The sequence below is a fragment of the Teleopsis dalmanni genome, chromosome 2, assembly GCF_002237135.1.
Source record: "Teleopsis dalmanni isolate 2A chromosome 2, ASM223713v2, whole genome shotgun sequence".
NCBI classification, from domain to species: Eukaryota; Metazoa; Arthropoda; class Insecta; order Diptera; family Diopsidae; genus Teleopsis; species Teleopsis dalmanni.
Genome location: NC_051847.1, coordinates 83,600,276 through 83,626,059, shown reverse-complemented (window position 1 = coordinate 83,626,059; position 25,784 = coordinate 83,600,276). Strand labels below are relative to the sequence as shown.

Sequence of the window (25,784 nt, the reverse complement as noted above, 5' to 3'; positions counted from 1 at the left end):
GTACGACTGCAAAAATAAACTTATAAGTCAATCTTACTATGGACCGACTATTATGTCTGCTGAAGATGATAAACTTCAAATAAAAAATCCTGAAATGCATCATATTCCTATAAGTGTTCCTTGTTATGCACATGCACTTTCGTTAGACTTGTCTCGTTCTCTAGAAAACATATTAGAGCTTAAAGTCTTCTTCGGATATATAAACTCTATAGTGCGTTTCTTGAACAAATCTACGAAAATCTCTACAATGTTTGAACTTTTTAGTGAGCGTTCCATAACTGAAGTAACTGAAACTGAATGCCACTTGCACTCGCGAATAGTTACTGTTGTATATAGTCTTAGATCAGATATAATGCAAACGTTGAATTTTATTTTAACAAGTTTTGAAAATTGGGATAATGAAACTATTTCCCAGGCTGAATCTTTATCAAATACATTCGAAGATAAGCATTTTAATTTTTTATTGTGTGTAATATCCGAAATTTTTACAAAAACAGACACACTCTTTAATGATAGCGAGAATAGCAATGTCAGTATTGATGCCGGAGCTATAGAGGATTTTTTGTCTTGGATCAATTTCAAGTTTGTGAATAAATTGGATAATTTTCTAAAGAAAGTGAACGATTTGGTTTATCCTTTTTATAACCAAAGAAAGTTGCATGTTGAAATGGAGTCTAGGAGTCATTATAAAAAATTATTAATTAATATTAAAGAGAATATAATGTGCCAAATTAAATATAGGTATAAGTCTTTCAATAAACTGAGTTTTTTAAATTTAATGAACAAAGACAAATATGATTCATTCAGCAAATTATTTCCAGAGGAATTACTTAATGATCTCGTCTCTAATTTCAAAGGAGTTTTTCATTTTTCTGCTTTAAAAAATGAATTAAACATTTTGTATACAACTGCGAGTTTAAAAGAAAAGCAAGACATATATGACATATATCTTCACATAAGTAATGATGTTATAAAAGATATATTCCCTCAATTATTAAAGTTATGTACTATATTTTTGACCTTACCCATTCCAATTGCCTCTATAGAAAAATCTTTCTCAGCGCTTGAGAGGATTAGGACTTATTTACAAAACTCTCAATCAAAAAGTAGATTACCCATTTCATCGCTTATTTCAATAGAAAATAAATTACTTTTAAATATTAGAAATAAGCCGTCCTTTTATAATGACGTTTTGTCGGAGTTTTTAAAAATGGATCACAGAATAGCGCTGGAATATAAATAAGGGGTTTTTCTTTTAGATTTTTTTTTAAATTAAACTAAACCAAAGCTATAAAACCAACAATTGACTCAACATTTATAGACTAATCTAATTGCTAGAAAAATAATATAAGTAATATAATATAATTAAGTAAGTATAAGTATATGAGGTAAACTATAGACGATATGCATTAGATAGTGCAAATTTTTTCTTAGTTAACCTGGGTTTAGATATATGTGAGCTAATTATATAGTTCCAGTAATCAATGTAAATTTTTTTATATTAAATTTGTTTATAACCTTATAACCTCATTTCACTTAATAGAAGCTATTCTATTTAATGAAGAGGTTTCGAACATTACTGAATTGCAACAACAAACATTTTTATTTATTTTTAATTAATTGCACTTTTGGTTGAACTTATAGTTCGAGTATTGCCAAATACTTATTATCAGTGGTCTTGGAAATATTTCTTATATTTAATTATGTGAAAATAATTTTTTGAGGCTGCAAGAATCAAGAGATGAATTCGTGTCCTGCCAAGTTTGAAACTCAGAGTCAGTGTTCGTTTTAGCCAACTGACCCAAATCCGAATTTGACTTGTATGTTCGAACTTAGAGTTTTGTTAATTTTCTGTGAAACTTTATTAGCAAATTCACTAACTACGTTATATTAGAACGAAATCATAAACCAAAGAAGTAAATCTTTTTATAATAACAAATTTTCGTAATTTGTTTAATGTACTTTCAATGATCAGTCTATATTAACTCTTTGTTTTATATGATACAAACTCTTTTGGAAAAGTATTCCTGCTTTCTGCCCAACTTTTAAGTTTATTTAGTTTAGTTTATTAAGCCTACTGAGATTGCTATTTTGCCTTTGTATTAATGCACTACGACTCTTAAATGTAAGTCCCTTTTATTGTAATACTGCGAAACATTTCCCTCCAAAAACATTGCCATACTATGCACCACAATATGTCTTTGGATATAATTTAAATAACTTGTTTTTGGTTCGGCTTTATAATAACTCTAAATATCTCTAGAATGTTCTAAAAGTACTTACTTTAAAATTCATTTATACTATTGTTATAATTGACATTAAGTATACCCAGACTAGTTTGAATAATTATATTTTTTAGAATTGTATACTTTTACTTCTTTTTTCTTACTTTAAATACAACTAAATTTTGTTTTACAGTCTCCTACGCAACTATGTTGGGAATTCTGAAGTAGTATGTGCTGAGTCTTTCAGGAAAACACTATGAACGTTACTATGTCAACCAAAGAATACTAACAAACATTATATAAAATTTTTGGATCCGCATGATTTGTAAAAGATAATGCCGTTTACAAAAAAAAATTTACGCTAATAATGTTGAATGAAGTTATATTTTTAAAGAAACCTTGGAAACTTGGCTGAACAAAGGCAAAGATCGAACACATCAAACTAAATTTATTATATAGTAGGATAAGGGTAATGTCCCTTTTATAAAAGCCAAAATCAACATGGCTTCTTTATGATATGTGTTGAACACTTGAAAACTATGGAAACGTAATGAATGAATTAATTAAATTGAATAAAATTAAACTAATAAAATATTTCATTATAGGTAATCGAAATAAATGTGGAATCTACAAACTATTGTTATAAACCCAGAATGTAGAATGCGTATTACTTTGCTGTTATATTTCAGGAATTAAAATAATTTTTATAAACTAAATTTTACTGCTATTATGTTGAAGCTATTTGAGCCAGTGCACTTGAGCACTTTTACTTTTTATTAACTCGAGGTATCTTCAAAACCTCTCTTTACACCTTGACTGGATTATTGTTTATCACTTCATCAGACTAAGCAATAATTGACCTCAGATCTGCATAACTTCGCGAGGAGTCTGTAACCATTCTGAGATTCGATAATGCGGTGTTGGTAAATCTGTCAGTTTTCGCAAATATTTTCACCGCGCTATCCTTTATGTATTTTTTGATCGGTTCAGTCTTGAGGTCCCTGAGGATGTCATTCGTCCTAATGTACCATGATATTGTTGATATTACAAATTTGTAACCATGGACGAAATTTATAATATGTTGCAATGATATGAAATTATAAACCTCCATTAAGCCAGGTTAGGTTGCGAGTACTGTGATAATACACGTATCAATACTTCTATACGAAAACAACTATTTAGGATATTCAAACATTGTCACTTCAAGTGTCCATTACTCGAAATATTATCTACAAAACCTGTAATGTAACGTAAGGTTCTAAAAGCAATGTATGTACCACCTCCGATTGTAAATGGATTTAAGTAATAAATTGAAGAATGCTGGTATTAGAATCTTTGATTGCATTGTTCTTATGAACGGTAACGATGACAACAGGGTTTGTCGACAAGAGATAGTGGTGAGTATTGTATTGTACATTATATTTGATAAACCTTGATTAGAAAAATTCAATACTAATGAATACTTTTTAGTATAATTGCTGCGTTTGAATGAAGAAATACAAAAGATACGATCTGCAAGGTAATATAAGAAAGCATCGTTCTCTTAATTTAATGGTTTAATGTAAGAACGGAAAGTACTATTCCATTAATTTAATGCTGTAAGTCACAAATCGATGATAGTGATGGAAAAATTATTATTTCCAGCGATTATTAACTGTATGTCGGCAAAAAAATATTGAGAAATGGAATCGAATTTTCAATTGTTTTTTTTCAAGCTATAAACAGAGCATGTTTCATTAATTAGACAGCTTAAAAACACAACATGAACTAATGACTACATGCAATCTGAGCAATGGTATATGATATAGATCAGGGCTGTCCAGACTAGATAAGATCGTGGCCCAATACAAATCACTGAATAGCTTGGAGGGCCGCAGAAATAAATACATACGTTCATAATTTTTCTGAAGAAAAATAAAAATACATCACACCCATGAACCGTGCTTTGGACAGCACTGATATAGATGAACGCTCCTAGATGTATTACTTGGAAATAAAATCTGTCGAAATATTTTAAGGATATAACACGAAGTCAATACAAAGGGTATTGTAATTATGTGTTAAACGTACTAATTAAGTGTGATACATTTTCTTATTTAATTGGCTTAATCAAGAAAATTAGTATTGGCTTAAATAATTACTTAAAGACAGAGAGCACAAACAAAATAATTGAAAGTGAAATCCTAGGAACAGATAAAAAAAACTTACCAAAAATGGTTAATTTGTGGAGTAAATGATGTGTTAAAGTCTATCGTTCTAATACTACTGAACCGACATGACAAAAAGCAATGATGTCTGGAGAAAGATTTTTCAGTAGATCAAATCCAGTGCTACTTGATGAACGTGCAAAACCAATATAAATAAAAAATTGCATCTTGATTTTTAATATAATAAAATAATTTTGCAGTTTATGATAAATAAAATCAATCTTTATAAAATGTATAATATATTTTAAATATAAAAATATACTGTGCTTACAAAATACTTATTTATAAAAAACTGGAATATGAATTTGAAACAAGGTCTTTTATTAATTGTTGGTTTTCTAAGGACGCGCTCAGCCATAAGAAAATTTTTGAATGTTTAGTTAATCAGTCAATTGTGCAAAGTCCTATACGAAATCATATTAAAACACGGCAATGGACATTTCTATGGCATCATGTTCAGTAGAGCCCTCTTTCCAAGATCCATTTATGGAATCGTTTTTTTTTTCATATCAAATTTACATCGACATGTCTTGTAATATAGTCAACCTCAGTGCGATAGAATACAAATGCGACCTAATAGCTCACCGCATAGATATAGTACTCTCTTCGAGACTACGGATGTATAGTAACGAAGTTCGACCGAAATTGATTGAAATGCAATAAAATAATAATAATAAAAAGTGATAAAAACTTGAAGGTCTAAAATTTTATTGAGTCTTGTAACGACTCAATAATATTACTTCTCATTAAGCCCTTAAATTCTATGAGGGATATAAAAGTGTTTTCCACATTTGGTAAAATTGTGTTGTCTTTTCAATTCAATCCCTACATAATCACTAAAATCTTGATCGATAGTTAGACCCTGGGTACAATTATCCAAATTAAAAACTTTATAATGAATATAGTATTTATAGTTTTGTGGAGGTTGAAAGAAGAATTAGACAGCGAACGTTATTGCAGTGAGTTAAATCACTTTTTTTTACCTCTAAGTTAGTCTTAAACATATAAACTAGTCAAATTCATTTTTTAGTAATTTTATAGAAATATATTTATTCAAGTACTATATTGTCACAAAATATAATTTTAAGCTTAAAAATATTTTTTAATGAATGCAGTTGATATATTACAGTGGCACTACTAAATGTAGTGGCGTATACGGATCGGGGGCCCAAAATGCTTCAGACCATTTTTGACTTGATATATGGATTTTTTAATTAAGTGTTTTCATTAAAAAAACTTTCCTTAACATAGTCTCTGTATACGTCCCTGACTATGTGTGATTATAATATGTGCGGCACATCAGTCCATATAAAGGCTATATACGTCCCTGACTATGTGTGATTATAATATGTGCGGTACATCAGTCCATATAAAGGCTGCTACAGTTTCGATAGAACCGAAACTTGTATTATTGCTCACCACAGTTTTTTTCATTCTGTTTTATAATCCTTACTACAATCCTTATGAGTAGAAAAAATTAAATAAATGATAGATGGATGGATTGTGTAGGGTCTATATAATATATATATTTAAATGAAAAAGTTTGAAAAATATATTAACAAAACACTATAAAAAATTTTTTAATATAAAATATCAAATTAGTTCTATTAGAAATTGTGGTATTTAGATAATGTACCTTATTTTCTCTTGTCCGAGTTTAAATATGGTAAACAGAATTAATATTTGAGTTTGATCACATCAACACTTTTAATCATTTTGACTACATAGATATAAAAAATAAAATTAAATATAAACTTAATTCATTTTATAATTGAGATTGTGATTACCATTCGTAAGAGGACCCTCTAATACCCATGTCGTTAAAGTTTTCAACTATTATGAAATAAGACATCATAAATAATAATATATAATCTTCATATAGTATCAATGCTCCCAGTAAACTATCTTTGGTACGCATTTGGGCATAACGACCGCCAGTTATAGTCTGTGTATGATAAGCCATGAACTGAAATTTAAACGGAACTTTATATATTTTATTAAAGAGAAAAGTTCAAATTCTCACCATTATTATCGTTATTCCACCAAGAAGTGTATATAGATAATAACTGATTTTAGAATTAATCATCGCGAATAAGCCCACAAGAAATACTGAACCTATGAATAATATAATTGCAACAACAAATAGAGCGATGATATCAACGGTCATGTCGTACTGAAAGTAAAAGAATAAAGTTTTACAATTTTTTCAAAATTATATAAATTATATAGTAAAAATATTGATTTGTTAATTTTTAAATTAATTAAATTCAAGAATAATTCTAATTTGCGAAAATGAGTAATATTCCAGGGTGACCCAATTGAACGACAACTTTCGAAAAGACCGAATTTTTTTTGATTAAAACTAATATTTATTAAATGAATACAAAAATAACGTTGAAAATTGTTTAAAATTTGCAATAAAGCTGTCTAGAGAAATGAACACTCGAAATCTTCTTCAATTTAGGTGCAGGGAGTTTTTTAAGCACATCAGCACTCTGGTATTGGTGCTGACTTTGATCAGTAGGTAGAAAGAATTGGCAGGCAGAGAATATTTGACAGATTCGAAGCGATACCAACTTAGAATTCTTAGAGGCAATTATTTAAGATATGTATCAACGGTGAGTTTTGGGAGATAGTTTATTTCAACATCAGGAACGAACTCTACTCCCTCAAAACTAATAGCTCTACTGAACATCATTCGATGTCACATTTTATGCACTCGTCATTGCTGGTGATTTTTAGATTATTTATTTGTATTGCAACCATAAAATAACCTGTTAAATACCAACTGTCATTCTGTAGTTTTTTGTATCGAACGACATAGGACTAAGTACCTTGCTTATTTGGTTCTACCACTTAAAGATTTCATCCACTAGTTGTAATGATAGGTAATGATAGGATTTAGTGAATATGAAGGGTACTATGCAAATAAAATGAAATGTAGAGCTTTGTCTCTCATGTATTGTGGGTTCATGTGAGTTTTGCAGGACCGTCTACTCCCTTTCTCCTCTACAGGACACCTACAAAAAACTTAACGACCTTTGACAGGAATATCAGACCGTCACAGTTGACATTGCTTGACGTTTTGTGAACATTTGAATATCTCCATTTTTACACGATCTCTGTGTTAAATAAATTTATTCTTTTGGGAAATTTTTCGGGTGCGATAATTAGAGAAGATAATACATGACCTTCATTTATGTTGAATATCTATAAAACTTGGAACTTCAAACTTGTTAACTTCCTTTTGAGTACGTTTTTTACTTTTTGTTGCTTTCTAATTTTACGATATATTCAACTAAAAAATTGCTTCTACTACGTAGCGTATTTCGTTGAATACAATTTTTAGTATTCCAATCTACTTCTTTCAAAGGTACAATTTTTTACCAATAACCAATATATGATATTGCAATACTGTCATTTATATAATAACGTTTTATGCTGTCATTAGCTGAAATATGGATATAATTTTATTCCTAGTTCAAAAATTTATGACTGTTTAAAATTATTTAAAATTCAATTGGGTCATCCTATATATTCTCTAACATTCAATAGAATATTTATAGGGCTATATCATATAATCTGTTAATTAACAATACAATAATAGTGTTTTGAGAAATGTGATAAATACCAATATTTAATTGCTTTAATATACAGTCAACCTTCCATAACTCGAACTTCTATAACTCGAATTTTCTATAACTCGAACTAAAAACAGTGCACCAAGGTTTTAGAAAGCAAATTACATACAATTCTGCTTCCATAACTCGAACTTCTATAATTCGAATTTCTCTATAACTCCCAGAATGAAGTAGAAGACTCATTCAAAATTCTGAATTTATATTTGTAAACGAATGATATTACAACTGATGATCACTATAAAAGTATGAATAAAGTGCAATCTCTTTTTACTGAAAATAAGAAAAAAATTAAAGTCCCAAACCCTAATTTCTGAATACTTTCCTTCACTATAACTTCTATGCTTTATTTGAATGCAAATAAATAAATATTTTAAAATGTAATTCTAGTTTCTTTCAAAAATAAAAATTCTGTAACTCGAAGTCTCCATAAGTCGAATCTTTTCTTTGCAAAATTGGACTTCGAGTTATGGAAATTTGACTGTATTTATATTTATTTTTGTTTTAATTTTTGAGTCGTTACTTCGAAATTGTTTAAATGCGGTTATTTCTGTTTTTTAAAATATACTAACTTTTATTTCGAAAGTTTTTTTGTGTATCTCTACACGTGTTTCGGCAAATTCGCTTTTGCCTTCATCAGGAGAATTCCTAATATTGTATTTATATATTATTGTATTTATATATTTTTTCGATTGCTACTCCTCCGTTAAGAAGTTTTTATTAATAAGTTTCGATAAGTAAAAATAAATTTATACATATGAGTTGCATATTTTTAGGGGCAAAAAAATGAATCTGCCAGGTGAATTTATTGCAGTTGCATTGTCAAGGAATTATGCAATAGGGAATCTTATTTTAAGACTGGACACTTAAGTATGAACGAAAACTGAGAAAAATTATTTAGAAGTAGATCTAAAGAAGTTAGACCCTTACACTATATGGTATTACACAAAATATTCCTCATAAAGTTTTGCGTTCTTTATAAAATTAAAGCGAGCTAATACTTTAACCAAATGTCTATTTCTTGTATAGAAATTCTGCAGATTTGTTGTAGAGCAATTTAAGATAGAGACTTTGTTTTTAGGTAAATTTTATCGATAGAGTTTATTTCATGTCAGTATTTGAAGAGAAGAAACCCACATGCTCTAAATGAAATAAATTGTACTATCACAATAAATAAAAGCTTGATGTGGTTTACACGAGTAGTCTAGAGATGGCATTGAGCTGTATTTTTTTTTTAAATGAGTTGGGCATTATAAAAATCATTAAATTTAACGGTGTAAAAATATGGTTACTGATATTTTTAATATTACAAATTTTATGGCAAGAATTCGATTATTTTAGTTAGGATGATATCTCACTTCAACAAGAAGACAACGGCAGAAGGGCTAATAGAGTATAGAACCGTTTCAAATATGTAACTTAGATATAATTTTTTTATAAAATCTGGGCTTGTATTACAAAATTTCGACTAGAATTTCTGTTTTAACACCAAAACAACGGCAGAATGGTTAATAGAACAAAGACCCATTTCAAATATCTATTCAAGATATAATTTTTTTAAAAAATCTGGGCTTGGATTACAAGATTTCGACTAAGATATCTAGTTCAACAAGATGATATCGGTAGAAATGACGAATTGACTAAAGGTACCACGTTTCAAATATGTGACTAAGATATAATTTTGTTTTAAAAAATGGGTATATGGGTAATGACTCGGCAATGTCGCATATTGTACGAATATATAAATAATAGTTTTATAAAAATCTTGTACAAATTTGTGTATGTATCATGAATATAGAACGAAATTCAAAGAAATAAGAAAACATATCATGTAAATAAATTGTACTTACAGTACAGAATGTTGCAGCAATAATGACAATAAGAGTTACTATTGTTACAATTAAGAAATTTAATAAGAAAAATTGGATTTTCTCCTCCATAATCAGTACAGCAAATCCAATTGTTGTGCATTCAAACTATAAAATTTAAATATTATATATATATATAGTAGTATTTCAGTAAGTTCGAAATAGTGAAAAAATCGTTAAAACATCATAAACTTACAATGAGTAACACCATTACACAATTCATCGGTGCCTTGACTCGACAGTTATCGCAAAACACGAAACACGTTACCATTACCATGGCTAACATCAAAACGACGACGGCGACCACATAGTTCCGCCTTAAAGGCGCGGCTAACACGCATCTAAAATATATATTCTTATATATACATATTCAAAAATTAATAAGACGAATCATACATTGTGACTAGTGGCATCCATTGAGCTACTGTTAGTAGGATAAGACAAAATGATATACCGAAAACTGCTAGAGCAAATTTTGTTCGACGATGAGTATGATCTTCTTGCTCCATTTCACATACCCTTAGAAATATGGTATATATCCTCAGTAATCTACAACCTTGAAGTTCATAGGTGTGACTACATTGTACGTTAAGTTTTTGGGATTGAAGCTTCTTAGCAATGGCATCTATTTTCTTCGTCAACTCTTTGTCAACTCTTAATTCTTAATCAATATTTATTTTATTAATTGTCAAATGTGGTCAATTATAATAATTCAATATTATTTACAAGTCACTTTCGCTTGGCTAATTAAAATACATTAATTCAGGAAAACTTAAAATTTGGAAAAAATTGCATATAATTTTTTTTACAATATATAAATAAGATTTTTAACTAACTTCCTACTATGTTTTAAACAATAATGTTTAATTATTATACGATATATGTTTTAAAACTATCGTTATGCGATATCAGAATCGAAGAAGACTGTTTGGATAGCCTGATAATAATTAAGGTCTGTAACTCTCATCAGTTAACTTGAATTCTGTCTTAATAAGCTAAATATCTTATACATTTGCGATCATATTATTAGATATTCATATATCTCTGAAATAATCACGAAAAGATTCTATTAATTTTAGGTCACGTTGGGATTTTCGGTAATGATATAGGAGACAAGAGTGCTAGAAAAAAACAGCCTCGGTATTTGTAAATCTGTATAATATGCTTAAATATATGCTTAAAATATAATATATGCTTAAAATCTTGCAAACTCTTTAAAAAAGGTATTAACTATTATCTAAAGTTATATTATATTGTAATTATATTGCGTGATGTATACTTGGTCAAACCTTTTCGAATTGATCTGATATGCTATATGTACACATATACAATGATAATAAAATATCATTGTTTACAGTAAAAGGGGGCATATATTTTGGTAATAGTTCTTTAGTATTTTGTCAGAATAGACAGTGTTGACTGAGCATTTTCTGTCATAAATCTTCTAGGAAATGTAATCGTCCATAATACTCTGACTCCGCTTGCAATAATTTCGATTAAATGGGGAAGAGATTGATCTACTTCAATAGAAGAAGATTGAAAATTCTATGTGAACTCGTCAAAAATTGTTCGATTTTTAACTTGTATAGCCCCTTTGAATTAAATTTTGGTTACCGACCTATGTGAATGGTACTTTAGTTTTTTGTTTGTAAATAGGAGTAACGCGAGACCACGATAGATTTGGTTCATTGTGACATATTTCCAATATCAACATTAGAGATATTAATAGTGAGTTGAAGTTGTGAACTATAAGTCCAAATTGGTTCTAAATAAACAGCATATATATATATATATATATATATAGCAAAACTTGTGCAATGCGAAATGATGAGAATTAGAGTATGGTATAGTTTTGGTTTTAAAGCTAATGAGTCGATTGATAGAAAATTTTTGTTGTTGTTGATAGTAAACGATGGGACTTGTACGATGGAAAAGCATGAGCTGTAAGATAGAATAAGGGCAAAGAATATCGTTAGTCTTAAGAGTGCTGAGTCGACTGATGCTTGATTGTTGTTGTTGTGGTTCAAGCTATTTTAAAAACACAACAAATACAAGGATGACAAATCTTGCACAATGGGATAGACTGGTATAAGGTTGGATTAGGTCAAGCAAGTATGAATTTCTTTGATATTTATACTTGGAAGTGTAGAATTATTATTACTTTTCTACAATTAACTTTTCTATTCTAGCTTTATCATTTCTTTAACAAATATACATAATATATACGATAAAATTCGTCATATTCCTTTGAGTAATTCAGTAGGCTTCTCAATGACTTCGCCACTCAATGACACTTTATGACACTTTATGGTTAGGAATCGTATTGCAAGGAATCTTCTCTGTTTATAGAAAATACTTGTAAAATAAAAGAACAAATAAATTAATTTAATAAGTAATTTAATATTTATTTTTATTTTGTATTATTTGAATTAATTGAATTTGCATTTAAAAGCACACAGTTTGCACACACATTTTTATATATATATATTTATTATTATACATAATACTGATAATTATTATAAAACTTTTACTAAATTTGTAACTTGTTATAATTTAATTAAATTAATTAAAATTTTTATATTAAGCTTACAATACTGTCGCTTAAATATTAATATATTTTATTAACTCATCATGGTTTAAGCACAAAACTTTATATTGGAACTTTTATTGATAGCACAGCAGTTCAAATTTTAGTAATACATGCAGATTTTTTGAAATTTAATATTTAATATTAATATTATAATTAATTAATTAAAATATTAATATTAGTTTATTTATAGATTAAATTTTTTAAAATAATTAGTTCAATTACATCAAATTAAATTAAAGAAACTCTCAGAGAGATTCAGGTGACGTTGCTATTGAGGCCATATTTTCAGAATCACTTAATGGCTGAGTTGGTGATTCTGAAGATTCAAGTGAAGTTGAGGCTGCAATAGGTTTCAGTATAGCAGATTTGCCTTTTAGTTGATTTGAGTTCATTTCCTTCCGCGCTGATTTATGTGTCGCTAATATGTGTGTTGCTCTTCGTGTGTAGCTTTCATTACTGTCGGATGAGCTGAGCCCTGTTGATATATTCCTTCTACAACGGATTTGTTTTATTGGATGATTGCATATGAGCTTAGGATTATCGAAATTTCTTAAAACACCATCCCAATCAACTTTTCCTGGTGTTTGTACTTCTTCGGCGTCTGAAAATATATTACAATAATCTGTAAACTGATATTCATCGGTAGGCGTTGGTACTTGAAAGACAGTGTTGGTGAAAGAGCAATTCTCAAACAAGCTTGTTACTGGATCTAAGTAACGTTTCCCATGGTATACCGTACTTGTTTGTTTACTTGGTGAATTGTTGTTCTTAGTCGCTTTTGAAACTTTTTTTGGGAGCTTTGTTCCAAATTCGGTAGATGGTGTTTCTTTAAAAGTCGATGTAGTTTTTAAAGATGATTTGAATACTTGAGTATGAGAAACAGGAATTCTAATACTGTCTACTGCAATGGTATTACTAGCAATAGCAGTATGTCTTGCGGGATATATGTGAAATGTGTTCATTTGCTGTTGTTCTTGCTGATCGATTGGAATTGTGATGTAGGCTGTCTGTCGTATATGTTCAGGGGTTTTCGTTTGTGTCGACAAACAGATTGGTGGCAAAGTTATAATATCTCTTGTGGAATAGTAGGGTGTGAGTTGCAAAGAAAAGCATTTATTTTTCGTCGTTGGATTTTGTACTTCGAACCGTTCATAACCTACATAAAGAATATGTTTATTAAAGAGAAGTAGACTTTGATATGTTTCTGTACTCTATTTTATGAGAAAGCATGCTTATGTGGAACTTAGCGCTAATGCTGGCATTTATTGACGATTACACTACCTTTGTTTCATACCTTCCACTGATTCTTCATACACTTCACTTATGGGTTGTGTTTCTATATTTCTACGATTCGGTATGGTTTTACCATACGAGTCAACTTTACTGTCTGTTACGTTTGAGTCCAAAGTTGTTTGTACAACTACATCCATATGCGAATCTAAAGAGAACTGCTTACCTGTGGAATGTATAATAATATATATTATATTATATTGTATATTAATATAATTTTATTTATATTATTTTTTTTCATAATGTAATGGTAGCTTCCTTTGAAATCATTAGAATATTCTATTATTCGAAACTATTTCCTTATATCAAGCATGATACTTTTTTATATCATGCACAGTACCAATTAAATGGACGGTACTACTTAAATGTGCTTTAAATATGTGGCCTGAAGAAGTAAAGGTATTCGCAAAAATTTTATATTGGTCTAAAAGAAGTTCTTGTTAAAAAAGATATTCGGGCTATAGAACCTGAACTGAAAGTAGTAGACTACTCGCATCAATTGACTTTTAAAAACTTTTAAAAAATCGATACACTACCTAGAGAACCTGGATTAAAAGAAGTAAATCTCATCTATACAGTTTTTATAGATTTTGAAAAAATTGTTATTAAAATAACAATTTTTGCAAAAAGTTATTAATTTAATTAGTGCGTCAATCTCCAAATAGATAAAAACATGGATAAATATAGAGTGAGAAAGAGCAGAATTTTACGGCATCTAGTAAATATACCACAATAATCATTGTTTTATATACCGCTACTATAAAACCTATTAAAATATATATTTCAAATTTTTCAAATTAATATCCATAAAGACACTTAGTGCCCTTAAGTAGCAATTCTTTGGGATATGGTAACTGGATGTAGAATTGTGTTTTAATTATTGAAGGCACATCTAATAGTTGAGCATACTCTCTTTAACCACAAACCACGTTAACTATGCTCACGCATAATCTACTCTCCAAAACTGAATATGAAATTGGGTATTATATATTATTATTCAGTTCAGAACTATGATATTGTGCTGTAGTAGAATAAATTCGGGATCCGTTTTGTAAATAATATATATGTAAATTAAAAATTTTTTAAATACATATTTTTATATAACATTTTAAATGATATATCAACTTACCAGACATTAGAATTCCTCGAACTCTCCTGCGCATTGAAGGCGATTCCTGATGCTATATTAAGCAACACAATGATTAATAATTGAAAAGAAAATATTTCATAATTAAATATATAAATAAATATAAATTTATTTACATTTAAATACTTACAGCTATTCTGATGCCAGCATAGGTTTTTGCTAGAAACTCATCAGCGTCAAATATCGCGGCAAAAGAACCATTCACTATTTTTGGAGACATTGGAGAATTAGAAAGCAAAAGACTTGAACCAAATGCTTCACTCTTGTCTTTGGTGTCTTTAAGGAATGGAAAGTAATAAATATTTACTAAATATTTGTAATTACATTTACCTTTTAAGTATACTTTATTCTTATTCATTATTGTTATATTCATTTCATCTAATATAATGGAAGCCACTCGTCTTATTTCATTCCAATCCTTGAGTATATCATCAACAGTTGTGTGCGTCGAGGTGACTGTGAATCGAATGACATATTTACCTTTTAGTGAGGATGGTATACAGTGCAGAAATCCACGGTGGTTTAAACGTTTTAATAATCGCTCAGTTATTTCATTGTCTCCCTTAATACGAAAAACTACTAAGCCTGAAATTAATAAATATTTTTATTAATATTATATACATCTGAAAGAATATTTACCTTAGAGAATATTTACCTTACCTTACCTTATATACATCTGAAAGAATATTTACCTTAGAGAAATATTTACCTACATATATTTAAGTAGTAAATATAATATTATATATAAGCAATTCACTCTAATGAACCCAAAATAAGTTTGGAGTACCTAAAATAAAATTGGCCACTCCAACTCGAACCTATTAGTTCGATTAACGGATATTAAAGGATCGGATAGGACAGAGAGAGAGATATAGAGAGAAAAAGGGAGAGAGATAGAAAGAGAGAGAGCATGAACATTGTTTATGTTCAGGATGTCTTAACCCAATAATCTCAATATACTTTTCATTTGTCTTTTCTTAAGTTAAATTAGATGTAAACAATGGTAAATCTAAGAATGGAAGGAAACAAGCTGGAAGGAACAGTTACAAAGAATATCGTAAAGGAGTCAAGATACTGACGGTTAAAAGTCACAAATATTTTTTCTATATTTTATATTTCTATATTTATGTATTCTATATTTATATTTTTCTACTACATTTATAGGTACTGCAGAAAAATCTAGAACCTACCCAAATATCTTTTGGCTGGTATCTCGAAACGGTGGTCTGCTAAGACCAATGCCTCAAATTTCTGCGCTAAGCGGACACCTTCACGTATGTGACGTTGTAAGCCTTTAATGCCAAACGAACGTAGAACGAACCAAATTTTAAGTGCTCTAAATCGACGACTCAATGGAATTTGCCAATGCATATAATCAACAGACACACCGGAATTTTCATGTTGTAAGTACAAAGGTTCTACATTAAATGTGCGATGAACTGCCGTGCTGTCCTTTATCCTATAATCAAATTGAGTTTAGTAATCATATTCCATTATTTTTAATAATTAATTACCATAATGCAGTTGCGTCAAAATGTATCATTAACCACTTTGAAGGATTAAATGCTATTGAGTCCACATACTCTATACCTTTAAGCCAAGTACGAAATTCTGGACAGATAAAAGCACTTCCAGCATAGGCAGCATCGACATGTAGCCACATATTATATTCGCGACATACGACTCCAATCTAAAAAAATATGGTTTAATGTATAGGTAAACAGCGGGGAATTTATTTTTACTTACCTCATCTAGATTATCAAAAGAGCAAGAACCGGTAGTACCAAGTGTAGCGCAGACCTATTGTGTTTTCAAATAGACGTCTTAGTATTTGGAATTAAGTTATATATAATAATATCAAATTTATAATAAAAAATATTATATTTATAAAAATAAGAAAAAAGAGCTTGACATAGAGAACTCCAAAAACATATTTCTAATATATATTTTATTCAGTCAATTATATTGGTTCCACTAAGTAATATTATGAAAGAAATTTGATTATCATGGTAGGAATTGGAGATAAAAAAGCATACTACATAGAGGTACAGAATAGCCAAATCGAACTGATATTGAATTCTCCTGTACCAACAGATAATAATGTTCAAAAAAATTTATATTTTTCGAACTTATTTCGAATTTTTGATATGTTCATCTTGATCAAGAAATAAGACACACACTAAATGAATATAATCCTAAATATATATATATACTTCATTCATTCATGAAGAAGGGCTTTGTTGAGCATATCAACACTAGTATTACAAAGAAGTTGATCAGGTTTGCATCTAGTGACCGTAGAAATTATGAGTGGATCTTTTTTTAGTAGTCATTCTTGATTGGCTGAAATTTATGAGACGACTAAATTTTACTGAAATGTTCACTCTCTGGCACTCAAATATTTGATTGTACACGGTTTCATACCGATATTCAAAATTTTTTTGGTGTTGATCGGTCTCCGCGGTTCAAAAACCAGGTAAACTTCCATTAGTCGCCATTATTGATGACTGCTTAAAACAATGACAGACTTCTTAAAGCTATTGGAATGTCTGCATTGTTCTATAATCTCTCTTTTAAGTAAAGAAGACGATATTCTGCAATTTAAGGCATGAGAAGCTGTTCCTTCTTTGTTGATTTCCTTATGGAAATCATTTTCCATAGAGCAACTGACATGGCCCCGTGATCATTTGAATCTCAAAGTTAGACGAATGGGTTTCTCTTACGGAAAGAAATATGTGCCGCTGATCTTATTTTGAAAAAGATAATTATCACTTTAAACAATAAATGGATTGACTACAATAATATTAAAAGCAATGGATCATAGAGCTGACATTCATGAAAAAATGTCTGTTTGGTGGGATTTCATAGAATCGTTGTTTTAATCTTCTATCAGATAATACAACGATTAAGTCTGAAGTAATTAAAATTAATTAACTAAAATGCAAACACGTCATTTTTACCTTAAATCGGAGAATATCTTCAACAATTTTACTAAATAACATTACTCGAAGCAGCTGTATGGTCAGCCAAAAATTCAATTAATTAAAATAATATAAAAAATAAAATTTTTGTTGTTGTAGTTCACTACTGTTCGAAAAAAACCTCTAAATAACATTCCCATACCAAAAGCAGATAATATAACGTACGTAGCTATTCACCTGGACCGGCGACTAACTTGGCGCAAACATGTTAAATTCAAAACTACAAATGAAGCTCCAAGCCTCTAAGTTGCATTGGCTCAATAATAACAAATCCTCCCTGTGCCTTAAGTATATAGTGCTTTTGTGTAACAGCATCATAAAATCAATATGGACTTATGGTATTCACCTGTTTGGTAATGCTAGTGCTTTAAATATAGAAATTATTCGAAGAGCTCAGTCAAAAATACTAAGAACAAACAGTCGTGCCCCATGGTATATTAGGAATAAAAACATCCACCGAGATCTACAAATTCCATTAGTAAAAGTTTAATTTAATAATATAAGAATAAAATACAATAAAAGGTTGTAAAATATATTAACCCCTAAGCTAGGAGTCTAGCACTTCTATCTACTACTTCCCATCTAAAAAAAAGCCATTAATTAAAATTCATCTACTGAAAGAAGGTAAAAACTCTACTTTTTATTCGTGATCTGATGAAGCTTAATTGTTTTTTTATAAACCACCTAACATTCATTTCAATGAAATTTACCCATTGATTTAAGTAAGGTTCTTAATATAAGATTTCCTTTTGCTATTTTATATTATATAATGTTATGCCTCGTTTTCACTATGTCATTTTCAATGTCAAATATTGTCAGTATAATGAAAACGGATAGTCAATTAATGTCATATTCGTATTTGTGTCATGTGTTGAAAACGCATTTGACACCTCAGTCAATTATAATTGTCATTTAAAATGACATAGTGAAAACAAGGCAATAGTTTCATTGTAAGAGAAGATATAATCCGAGTAAATAAATGTATACGTATAATAATAAGAAAGTCTGATATAAGAAAGGAAGTCCCATATAACTCTCAATTCACGAGTTTGACAATTCGCCAAACATTTTTACAGTTTAAATGGGATAAGTTGCAACACCAACTATATTCTCCAGATCTGATACTTTCTGTTTATTATATATACCGATTTTTCTTGAATTTTTTAAAACAGTAAAACCTCTGCTTGAAATGAGGATGTCAAGAATCATCAGATTTAGTTGTTTGTCAACGATGACGGGGTTCATTAACGTCTACTGGAACATAGTGTCTGTTTAATCTGAGAGCTTTTAAAAAAAATATTTTAATAGAATAAAATTTGTTAGAATACTAATTAAAATTATAAATTAGAATAAAATTATTCTAATAAAGTAATAAAAAAATAAAGTAATAAAAAAATAAAGTTTAATTTGATATGTAATAATATCTATTTAAAAAGGAAAGAGTGTGGTTTAATCAGATTATCTCATAATAATGTTTGAGGTAAGAGATAATATTCAAGTCAATTTATGCGTTACTTAAATATTTATTTACTCAAATGTATCTTTTTAAACTAAATTGAAACAAACTTGAAAAATAATTTCAGCGTAAGGATTTTAATTTTTCCTACCATAAATGACACACTTTCTAACAATTTGTTATGCTATACTACTCAATGAAATAAGAAAAGTATTTAAGCAAATTGACTTGCTCCCACACCCCCACACTTGCCTATCATCATGAAACGGTACTGTCAAGTTGCTAAGCCTTACCAAAGATTTTGACTTTTATAAATTGGTCCCTATGGGAGTTTTCTTGATGTCTGACGTTTTGGTGAAATTTGTGAAACAAGACCTCAACAAGAAAATAAAGTATTTTAATACAGAGCACAGCTGTCGGCGAGATATTATTTACTCAATTTTAATATCTTAATAATTAGTTTTTATATTAGGGTTTACCCAGAAGGGCACTAAGCCCTGTTTAATGTCATCCGCTACTGCTTCGCGTAAATGTTGACCACGCATCGCAAGATTTTCGTCAGCTTCAACAAAACGCATACGCACTAGACCTGTAAAATGTTAAAAATGAGAATAAATTCAAACAAAAATATAATTAAAAATATATTTTTGGAAAAATTAGATACATATACATTATGAAAAAATAAAAATTTTTTCAAAGCCTCACCAATCAAAGCAGCTTTCTCAACACTGGAATGTGCTTGATCTGAGCAATAGGCAACAAGTTGTGCATTGATTTCTGCATCCTGATAGCCAGGATTTTTCTCATGGTAACGCTGTATAGCCCGCGTTCTGCCTGCCAGTAAGCAAACCAATGTCGACTCACTTGCTGTTGTTTGGATAACGCCTCCACCTTTGCTATTATTATGTAAATGTAGGAAATCATCTGGTAAGCCAATCATCTTTCCCAACCAATTCATAACAATTATTTCGAGTTCTGTACAAGCTGGCGAACTGGCCCATGTAAAACCCAAACAGTTAATTGCATCGGCTAACATATCGCCGAGTAGAGAGGGAAATGAATTTAAGGCTGGAAAGTATGCATGCATATGTGGACTTTGCCAATGTGTTATACCGGGCATTACAACTCGTTCCACATCACCAAATATTGTTTCCCAATTTTCACCTTCGATTGGCGCCGATTCCGGTAGCATACTTCTCATATATCCTGGCTTAACGTCAGGGAAAACACGACGATCTCGAATGTTCTCCAAATAGTCAGCAATGTAATCAACCATTTCTTTACCTATAGTGTACGAAGATAAATAAATTTTTTTTTATCTTCTCTTGTAAATCAATAATTATATAAAACTATTTCTTTTTATTAATTACATATGGACCATTCTTTTACAAAGGGACGCCTACTAATCTCATCATCTCCAATAAGGTTGACTTTTTTTATAAGCTACTCCAATTAACATTGAACATCCAAAAATAACAGCATTCAGGGAAAAATTTTTAAACGTTTTAAATTTTTTTCCAAGAGACCCAGTTGCTCCTAAGGAGAGTGAAGCCCCTTATCCCTTCTTTCTCAAGTATGAAAAATATGTACATATTTGATATTACTCATATTTTGCTGTTAGAGAGGAGTAAAATTTCTGCGAATAAGATGGCAAAGTCAACTTTGGTCAGAATTCTTTCCGTTGGTAGAAGAATAGCCCATATACATCCTCTTTTGTAGGGAGAATTCTAAACCATTTTATTATCAAAATAATGCCTGCAGCATGTATAAGCGTATAACACTCGGTTTAAGTAAATTAATTTAATTTTATCTTTTATAAGTGTTAGCTCTGAAAAGGTTGTCCGTGCCGAAAAGGGTTACTTAAAATATTTTCAATTTTTATTCTGGTGGAGATAATAAGCAATATATATTGGTTTGGTTTCGGTTTCTGATCTAGTAAAAATGTCAGTTCTCTTCGATTTTTGGCTCTTGTTCGAAACTGTGGTGGGTTTTTCATCCTTAGAAAAAAATTAAAATTAGTTTCGTCGAGTTTACTTTACTCTAGGGCTACGCGTTAGAATTGTAATGGGAATATGGTTATACTTTAAAAGAAGTGCCAAATGTTTGTCAAATATGCAATATGAATACATAGTGAAAAATTATATTTTCTTGTTTTTCATTCCCCTGGGGGAAGAAGAGTTAAAAATGAGTTACTTTAGTATTAATCGTTTAACAACCGCTGAACATGTTAAAAATGTAGAAACTCACATCATTTCAACTAACAAAATGGTCACATCTAGGGCAATCTAAGTAACAAGTAACTGATAACTGATCTACTAGTGACATTAACATCCATAAAAAGAATCTGTATTTAGCGTACTGGGATATGACAGTCCGTACTTTTTTTAAAATGCCAAAAATATCAATTTCGATAGCCATTATCGCTGGACCCACATTAGTAATGTTTTTAGTTTAACATTACAGAAATGAAATTGGGAGATAAAGGATTTCAACAAAGTTGTTCTACAATAGCTTTCTTTTATAGTATTGGTGGTGTCGGTGTAAATTGACCATAAATATCATTCGATTCGATGTATGCTACATGGTTTTTTTTTGATGATTCAAAGGATCGTATGTGCAATATTTAAACTCTTGAATGATTGAATACGATTATTCGTTCGATTATGGGCCGAACTGATTATGGCTATTTATGTACTATCAGCTCATCGAATATTATCGCAAAATAATCCAGAGCTGTGAGATGTCTTGTGGAAAGCAAATGAATGAGGTTATATTTTATATTTGATGGAAAGTTCCAAACAATTTATTTAAATGAAAATCTGAACGAAATCTAAACTAAAGTTGTTTTTAACCGTATACTTATATTTGAGCTCTTAGCTATATCCAATGATATTTCAAACTACTTCCAAATTTATAACTATTATTACAGTGTAACCTTATAATTGTATCTGAACCTTTTAGCTTTATTCAATAGTATTAAAAGTTATGTTACATCCAAAATTTTAACAACCTATCCAGTTTTAAATGATAATGTCATAGAAAAAATAATTAGCAGAGCTGTTGATACGCATATTTCTGTAACTACAATACATTCTTCTCGGTAAATTTATGAAGGACACGAAAGAGCATACGAATGTGTTAATGTTATATGATATATAATATCGTAACATACCAAAATTCATACTATACCTATACTTTTTATATATATTTTATTTTTTCTCTTTTATTTTATTATATTGAGGAACGAAAAATTCTGTATTTAAGTTTGATTCGGTTCTACCAATGATTCAAAGGCACCCACCATGGGCCTCTGCAGTACCAGTACCAGTAGTAGGTTTTATGTGGCTGAAGACGTTATGGATTTAAATCGAAGAGCAGTCGTTGTGAAAACCGAGTGTGTACATATTGTATATGAAAATATATTAACTATAGATGCATATACTGACGTCTAGAAATTGATGATACTTATTTTTTGACAATAAAGTATAAATTGTAACATAATATACTTTGCATCATAGTTCACGTTAAGAGACAGGCAATATATCTAGAGTGTTATATCGAATAAATTATTCACAAGTAATAAACATATCGTCTAAGATTTATCAATTGGAAATGAAGAATACACTAAAAGTGAATTTCGATTTAAAAAGTTACTCCACATTTACTAATCAAAAACGACATATAATTGTATACCTCTGCGATCCCCCCTCAAAAAACAATTTAGTAAATTATTTACCAAAATTTATTAGTTTTTAATCTGTAATCTGCAAATCCCTAATGGTTCAATTTTTTGGAATAGCCAAGCTGCCTTAAATCACTGATAGCCACTTCAACCATATCAATTATTGCTCAAAATTGCCTCAGTAACTTCCGGTACATATGGACATCTCGGGCAACTGTAGGACAAATGAGATTGTGAAGGCAGGCACTTTTCTCCCCTACATTTACTTCTCAAGTAAAGGTATTCCACTTGCTACAGTTAAACTGGCAATTAAATAAACATACCTGAGCATAGTCAAGCAACATTGGGCTGACGAACACAGTGTAATATAAGGGGCTTAGCTATATTCATAGAATGGTCAGGTTGCTTTTCTTTTATCTAATGGAGGAGTTGTTACCTTTTTCGGCGTTGGTCGTATACTGACCTTTAAGTCTATGTACGTACCAACACTATTCCTGTGGTAGCACAATGGGCTACTATTTGAACACAAGTGAGCTTTTTGGATACAAGGTCGCCACTCCAATCTATCAACCAATCTAATGTATAAGAAAATTTCTGGATGTGCCGCGTTGGAAGTAAATTTTTGACTATGGGTTTATAAACTTAAATATATTACCTCAACTAAAATATGCATAAATAAAAAAGTATTGAGATTTCTTATAAGAAATCAATGTATTATATTGATTTATTTTTATACACGGAAATGTTAGCTTGTTTAGAGACTTGTTATTATTCAAAAACATAACTATTTTTGAAATTTCTGACATATTGCTTTCACATTTTAAAATAAATTGTAAAATTTTAAATCAATTCCCTTTCATTGTTGTAGTGAAATCCTTTAAAATTTATATACCATTAAAGGGCAACAGGATTTTTGCAAATCAAATTAAATGAATTTTTATATGCAAATTAGCTTAGACCGATTAGAGCCATGAATATTTTGTATATGTTACTTCAGCACTTCGCAGAGAGTAAACTGAAATTTACTACTCTGGTTACACGGAGGAGGAGAATGCCTTTTAATGCCAGTGGTTCCTTGCTCAGGCAGTGATTCAAGGATTGACCGCTGTGATTTTATTGCATGGGACAGTGTCTATTTACTCACTTAATTCCAGACTAAACGTTTTATTGCATTCAACATGAACATAAAAATGATATTAGAGAAGAAATGTATATGAGATGAAATAGAATTTAGGACAGTAACTTACCTCTTTGACGATATTCTGCAAAATCCATTTCAGCTGCTGTGACTAATTTTATTAAAATATTTTCGAGCTGCGTCGTGAAGATATTTTTTGTGGCAGTTCTGAACAAATTGTCGCAAACGATTTTTACCGAATAACCCAATTCTCTATTGTAACTAGTTTTGCACTACAAAAAAGAAAATCTAAAACATTTTTTAATTTAATTTTTTTTTTTATTTTTTTTACTAATTCATGTATTGTTTAAATATTTACTTAATTGTTTTACTACTTAAAAGTGGCACAAATTGACTTTAACTCTTTTTTTATGGATTAAAAGAATTCTTTGGAAGTACTTTAACTGTGCCAGAAAAACTTTTACTAAAAACATTAACATTCGTTAACAATACGAACAACGATCCATACTATCCATACTATCCATACCATCCATACCATCGATACCATCCATGTTGAATAATGACACAAAAAGAATTGAACGTACTAGTATCTTTTATGGCTTCTGCAATGCAAAATTTTGAATGGAAATAACAAAAACAAAGCCGAAAATCTAATAAAATGTGAATGAATAATAAGAATTTTCCAGCGTACGAGTATGACAGCTGCGAAAATATTTTCTGAGGAAACTCACTGTCATAGTTGGTCAAAGTACGTTCTACGTATAGGCCGTACTCATTCAAATTAACCCTAGTTAATTATAATATATGTACAATTCGCAGAAACCCACTTACAATTGTTTGAGAGTATTAGAAGGGTTAAGGGTTGGCTGCAAATGATTTATTCATTTGAAGTTTACTATACTGGTTGACTGACAGGTAAGCTACTAGAGAAAATAGCTACTATGAAAATAATCGCATAACTATTGGATTTGTCTGCCGGTGTCAATTACATGTTTTTCTTTTTACTTGTAAAATAACATAAATATAGTACATTTGTTGTGTATCTACTGTGAATAGTAATAAAGTCTATTAATAAACATTTGTAAAACTACTTTCGGTTTTCACACAGAAATACGTAAATATTTTTCATCATATTTATTGGTAAGCTATAGCACAGACAACTTATATGATTTGCATATAATTTTTCTGTGATTATATTCTAAATAAAGGAACGAAATCTGTTCTATTAATTATCATATGTATAAACTTGAACAGTTAAAAATATACAAATTACTACAAATCCAGAAGGTTTATATCATATATATTGATTTGAAGAAAAAAATCATATATTAGCATTATATCTAATGCTAAATGGCAAGGAATATTTTTTGGGAGCTTGAACCCATAAAAAACTTTCAGTTAAAAAATTGTCCATAAACCAAAAAAGTTCATTTAAACCTCCCTTATAACACGGTATTTCTGAGTTATCCTGAGAAACAATACCTTGATCCAACATATGAAAAATCGCATAAGAGTTCAGTTCCATCTTCAATATTTACTAAGATATAAAGTTTCAAAAAAAG

At 29.7% G+C, this 25,784-nt stretch overlaps 3 protein-coding genes across 3 annotated transcripts; 1 reads left to right on the top strand and 2 right to left on the bottom strand.

Moving 5' to 3' along the window:
• The first annotated feature begins 25 nt into the window (after positions 1-25).
• LOC119683297 lies at positions 26-2,973 on the top strand. The gene is made up of 3 exons (XM_038096941.1): positions 26-1,369; positions 2,419-2,772; positions 2,831-2,973. The coding sequence occupies exon 1, from the start codon at positions 53-55 to the stop codon at positions 1,241-1,243; it is 1,191 nt and encodes a 396-aa protein (XP_037952869.1). The 5' UTR covers positions 26-52; the 3' UTR covers positions 1,244-1,369; positions 2,419-2,772; positions 2,831-2,973.
• Positions 2,974-5,495: 2,522 nt separating this feature from the next.
• On the bottom strand, positions 5,496-10,653 carry LOC119681794. Its single transcript, XM_038095081.1, has 7 exons — positions 10,335-10,653; positions 10,135-10,279; positions 9,921-10,046; positions 6,456-6,605; positions 6,220-6,398; positions 6,069-6,152; positions 5,496-5,892 (listed from the first exon to the last, which is right to left on the bottom strand). Exons 1-6 carry the CDS (start codon positions 10,445-10,447, stop codon positions 6,140-6,142), a joined length of 726 nt encoding a protein of 241 aa, XP_037951009.1. The 5' UTR covers positions 10,448-10,653; the 3' UTR covers positions 5,496-5,892; positions 6,069-6,139.
• A 2,120-nt stretch (positions 10,654-12,773) lies between these two features.
• LOC119674944 (histidine decarboxylase-like) lies at positions 12,774-24,491 on the bottom strand. The gene is made up of 11 exons (XM_038086101.1): positions 24,332-24,491; positions 20,108-20,686; positions 19,882-19,991; positions 16,712-16,765; positions 16,480-16,655; positions 16,156-16,424; positions 15,296-15,550; positions 15,096-15,241; positions 14,948-14,999; positions 13,823-13,984; positions 12,774-13,684 (listed from the first exon to the last, which is right to left on the bottom strand). Exons 1-11 carry the CDS (start codon positions 24,357-24,359, stop codon positions 12,774-12,776), a joined length of 2,742 nt encoding a protein of 913 aa, XP_037942029.1. The 5' UTR covers positions 24,360-24,491.
• Positions 24,492-25,784: the final 1,293 nt, after the last annotated feature.

Excerpts from the sequence above, each read along its gene's own strand:
- LOC119674944 (XM_038086101.1), bottom strand. The coding sequence starts at position 24,359 with ATGGATTTTGCAGAATATCGTCAAAGAG. Across the intron at positions 20,687-24,331 it reads TGCAGAATATCGTCAAAGAG|GTAAAGAAATGGTTGATTAC; the intron begins GTAAGTTACTGT and ends CGTACACTATAG. Across the intron at positions 13,985-14,947 it reads TCGAGGAATTCTAATGTCTG|GTAAGCAGTTCTCTTTAGAT; the intron begins GTAAGTTGATAT and ends TACATTCCACAG.
- LOC119681794 (XM_038095081.1), bottom strand. The coding sequence starts at position 10,447 with ATGGAGCAAGAAGATCATACTCATCGTCGAACAAAATTTGCTCTAGCA. Across the intron at positions 6,606-9,920 it reads TTGCTGCAACATTCTGTACT|TACGACATGACCGTTGATAT; the intron begins GTAAGTACAATT and ends TTTTACTTTCAG. Across the intron at positions 6,399-6,455 it reads GTGGAATAACGATAATAATG|TTCATGGCTTATCATACACA; the intron begins GTGAGAATTTGA and ends TTTAAATTTCAG.
- LOC119683297 (XM_038096941.1), top strand. The coding sequence starts at position 53 with ATGTCTGCTGAAGATGATAAACTTCAAATAAAAAATCCTGAAATGCAT.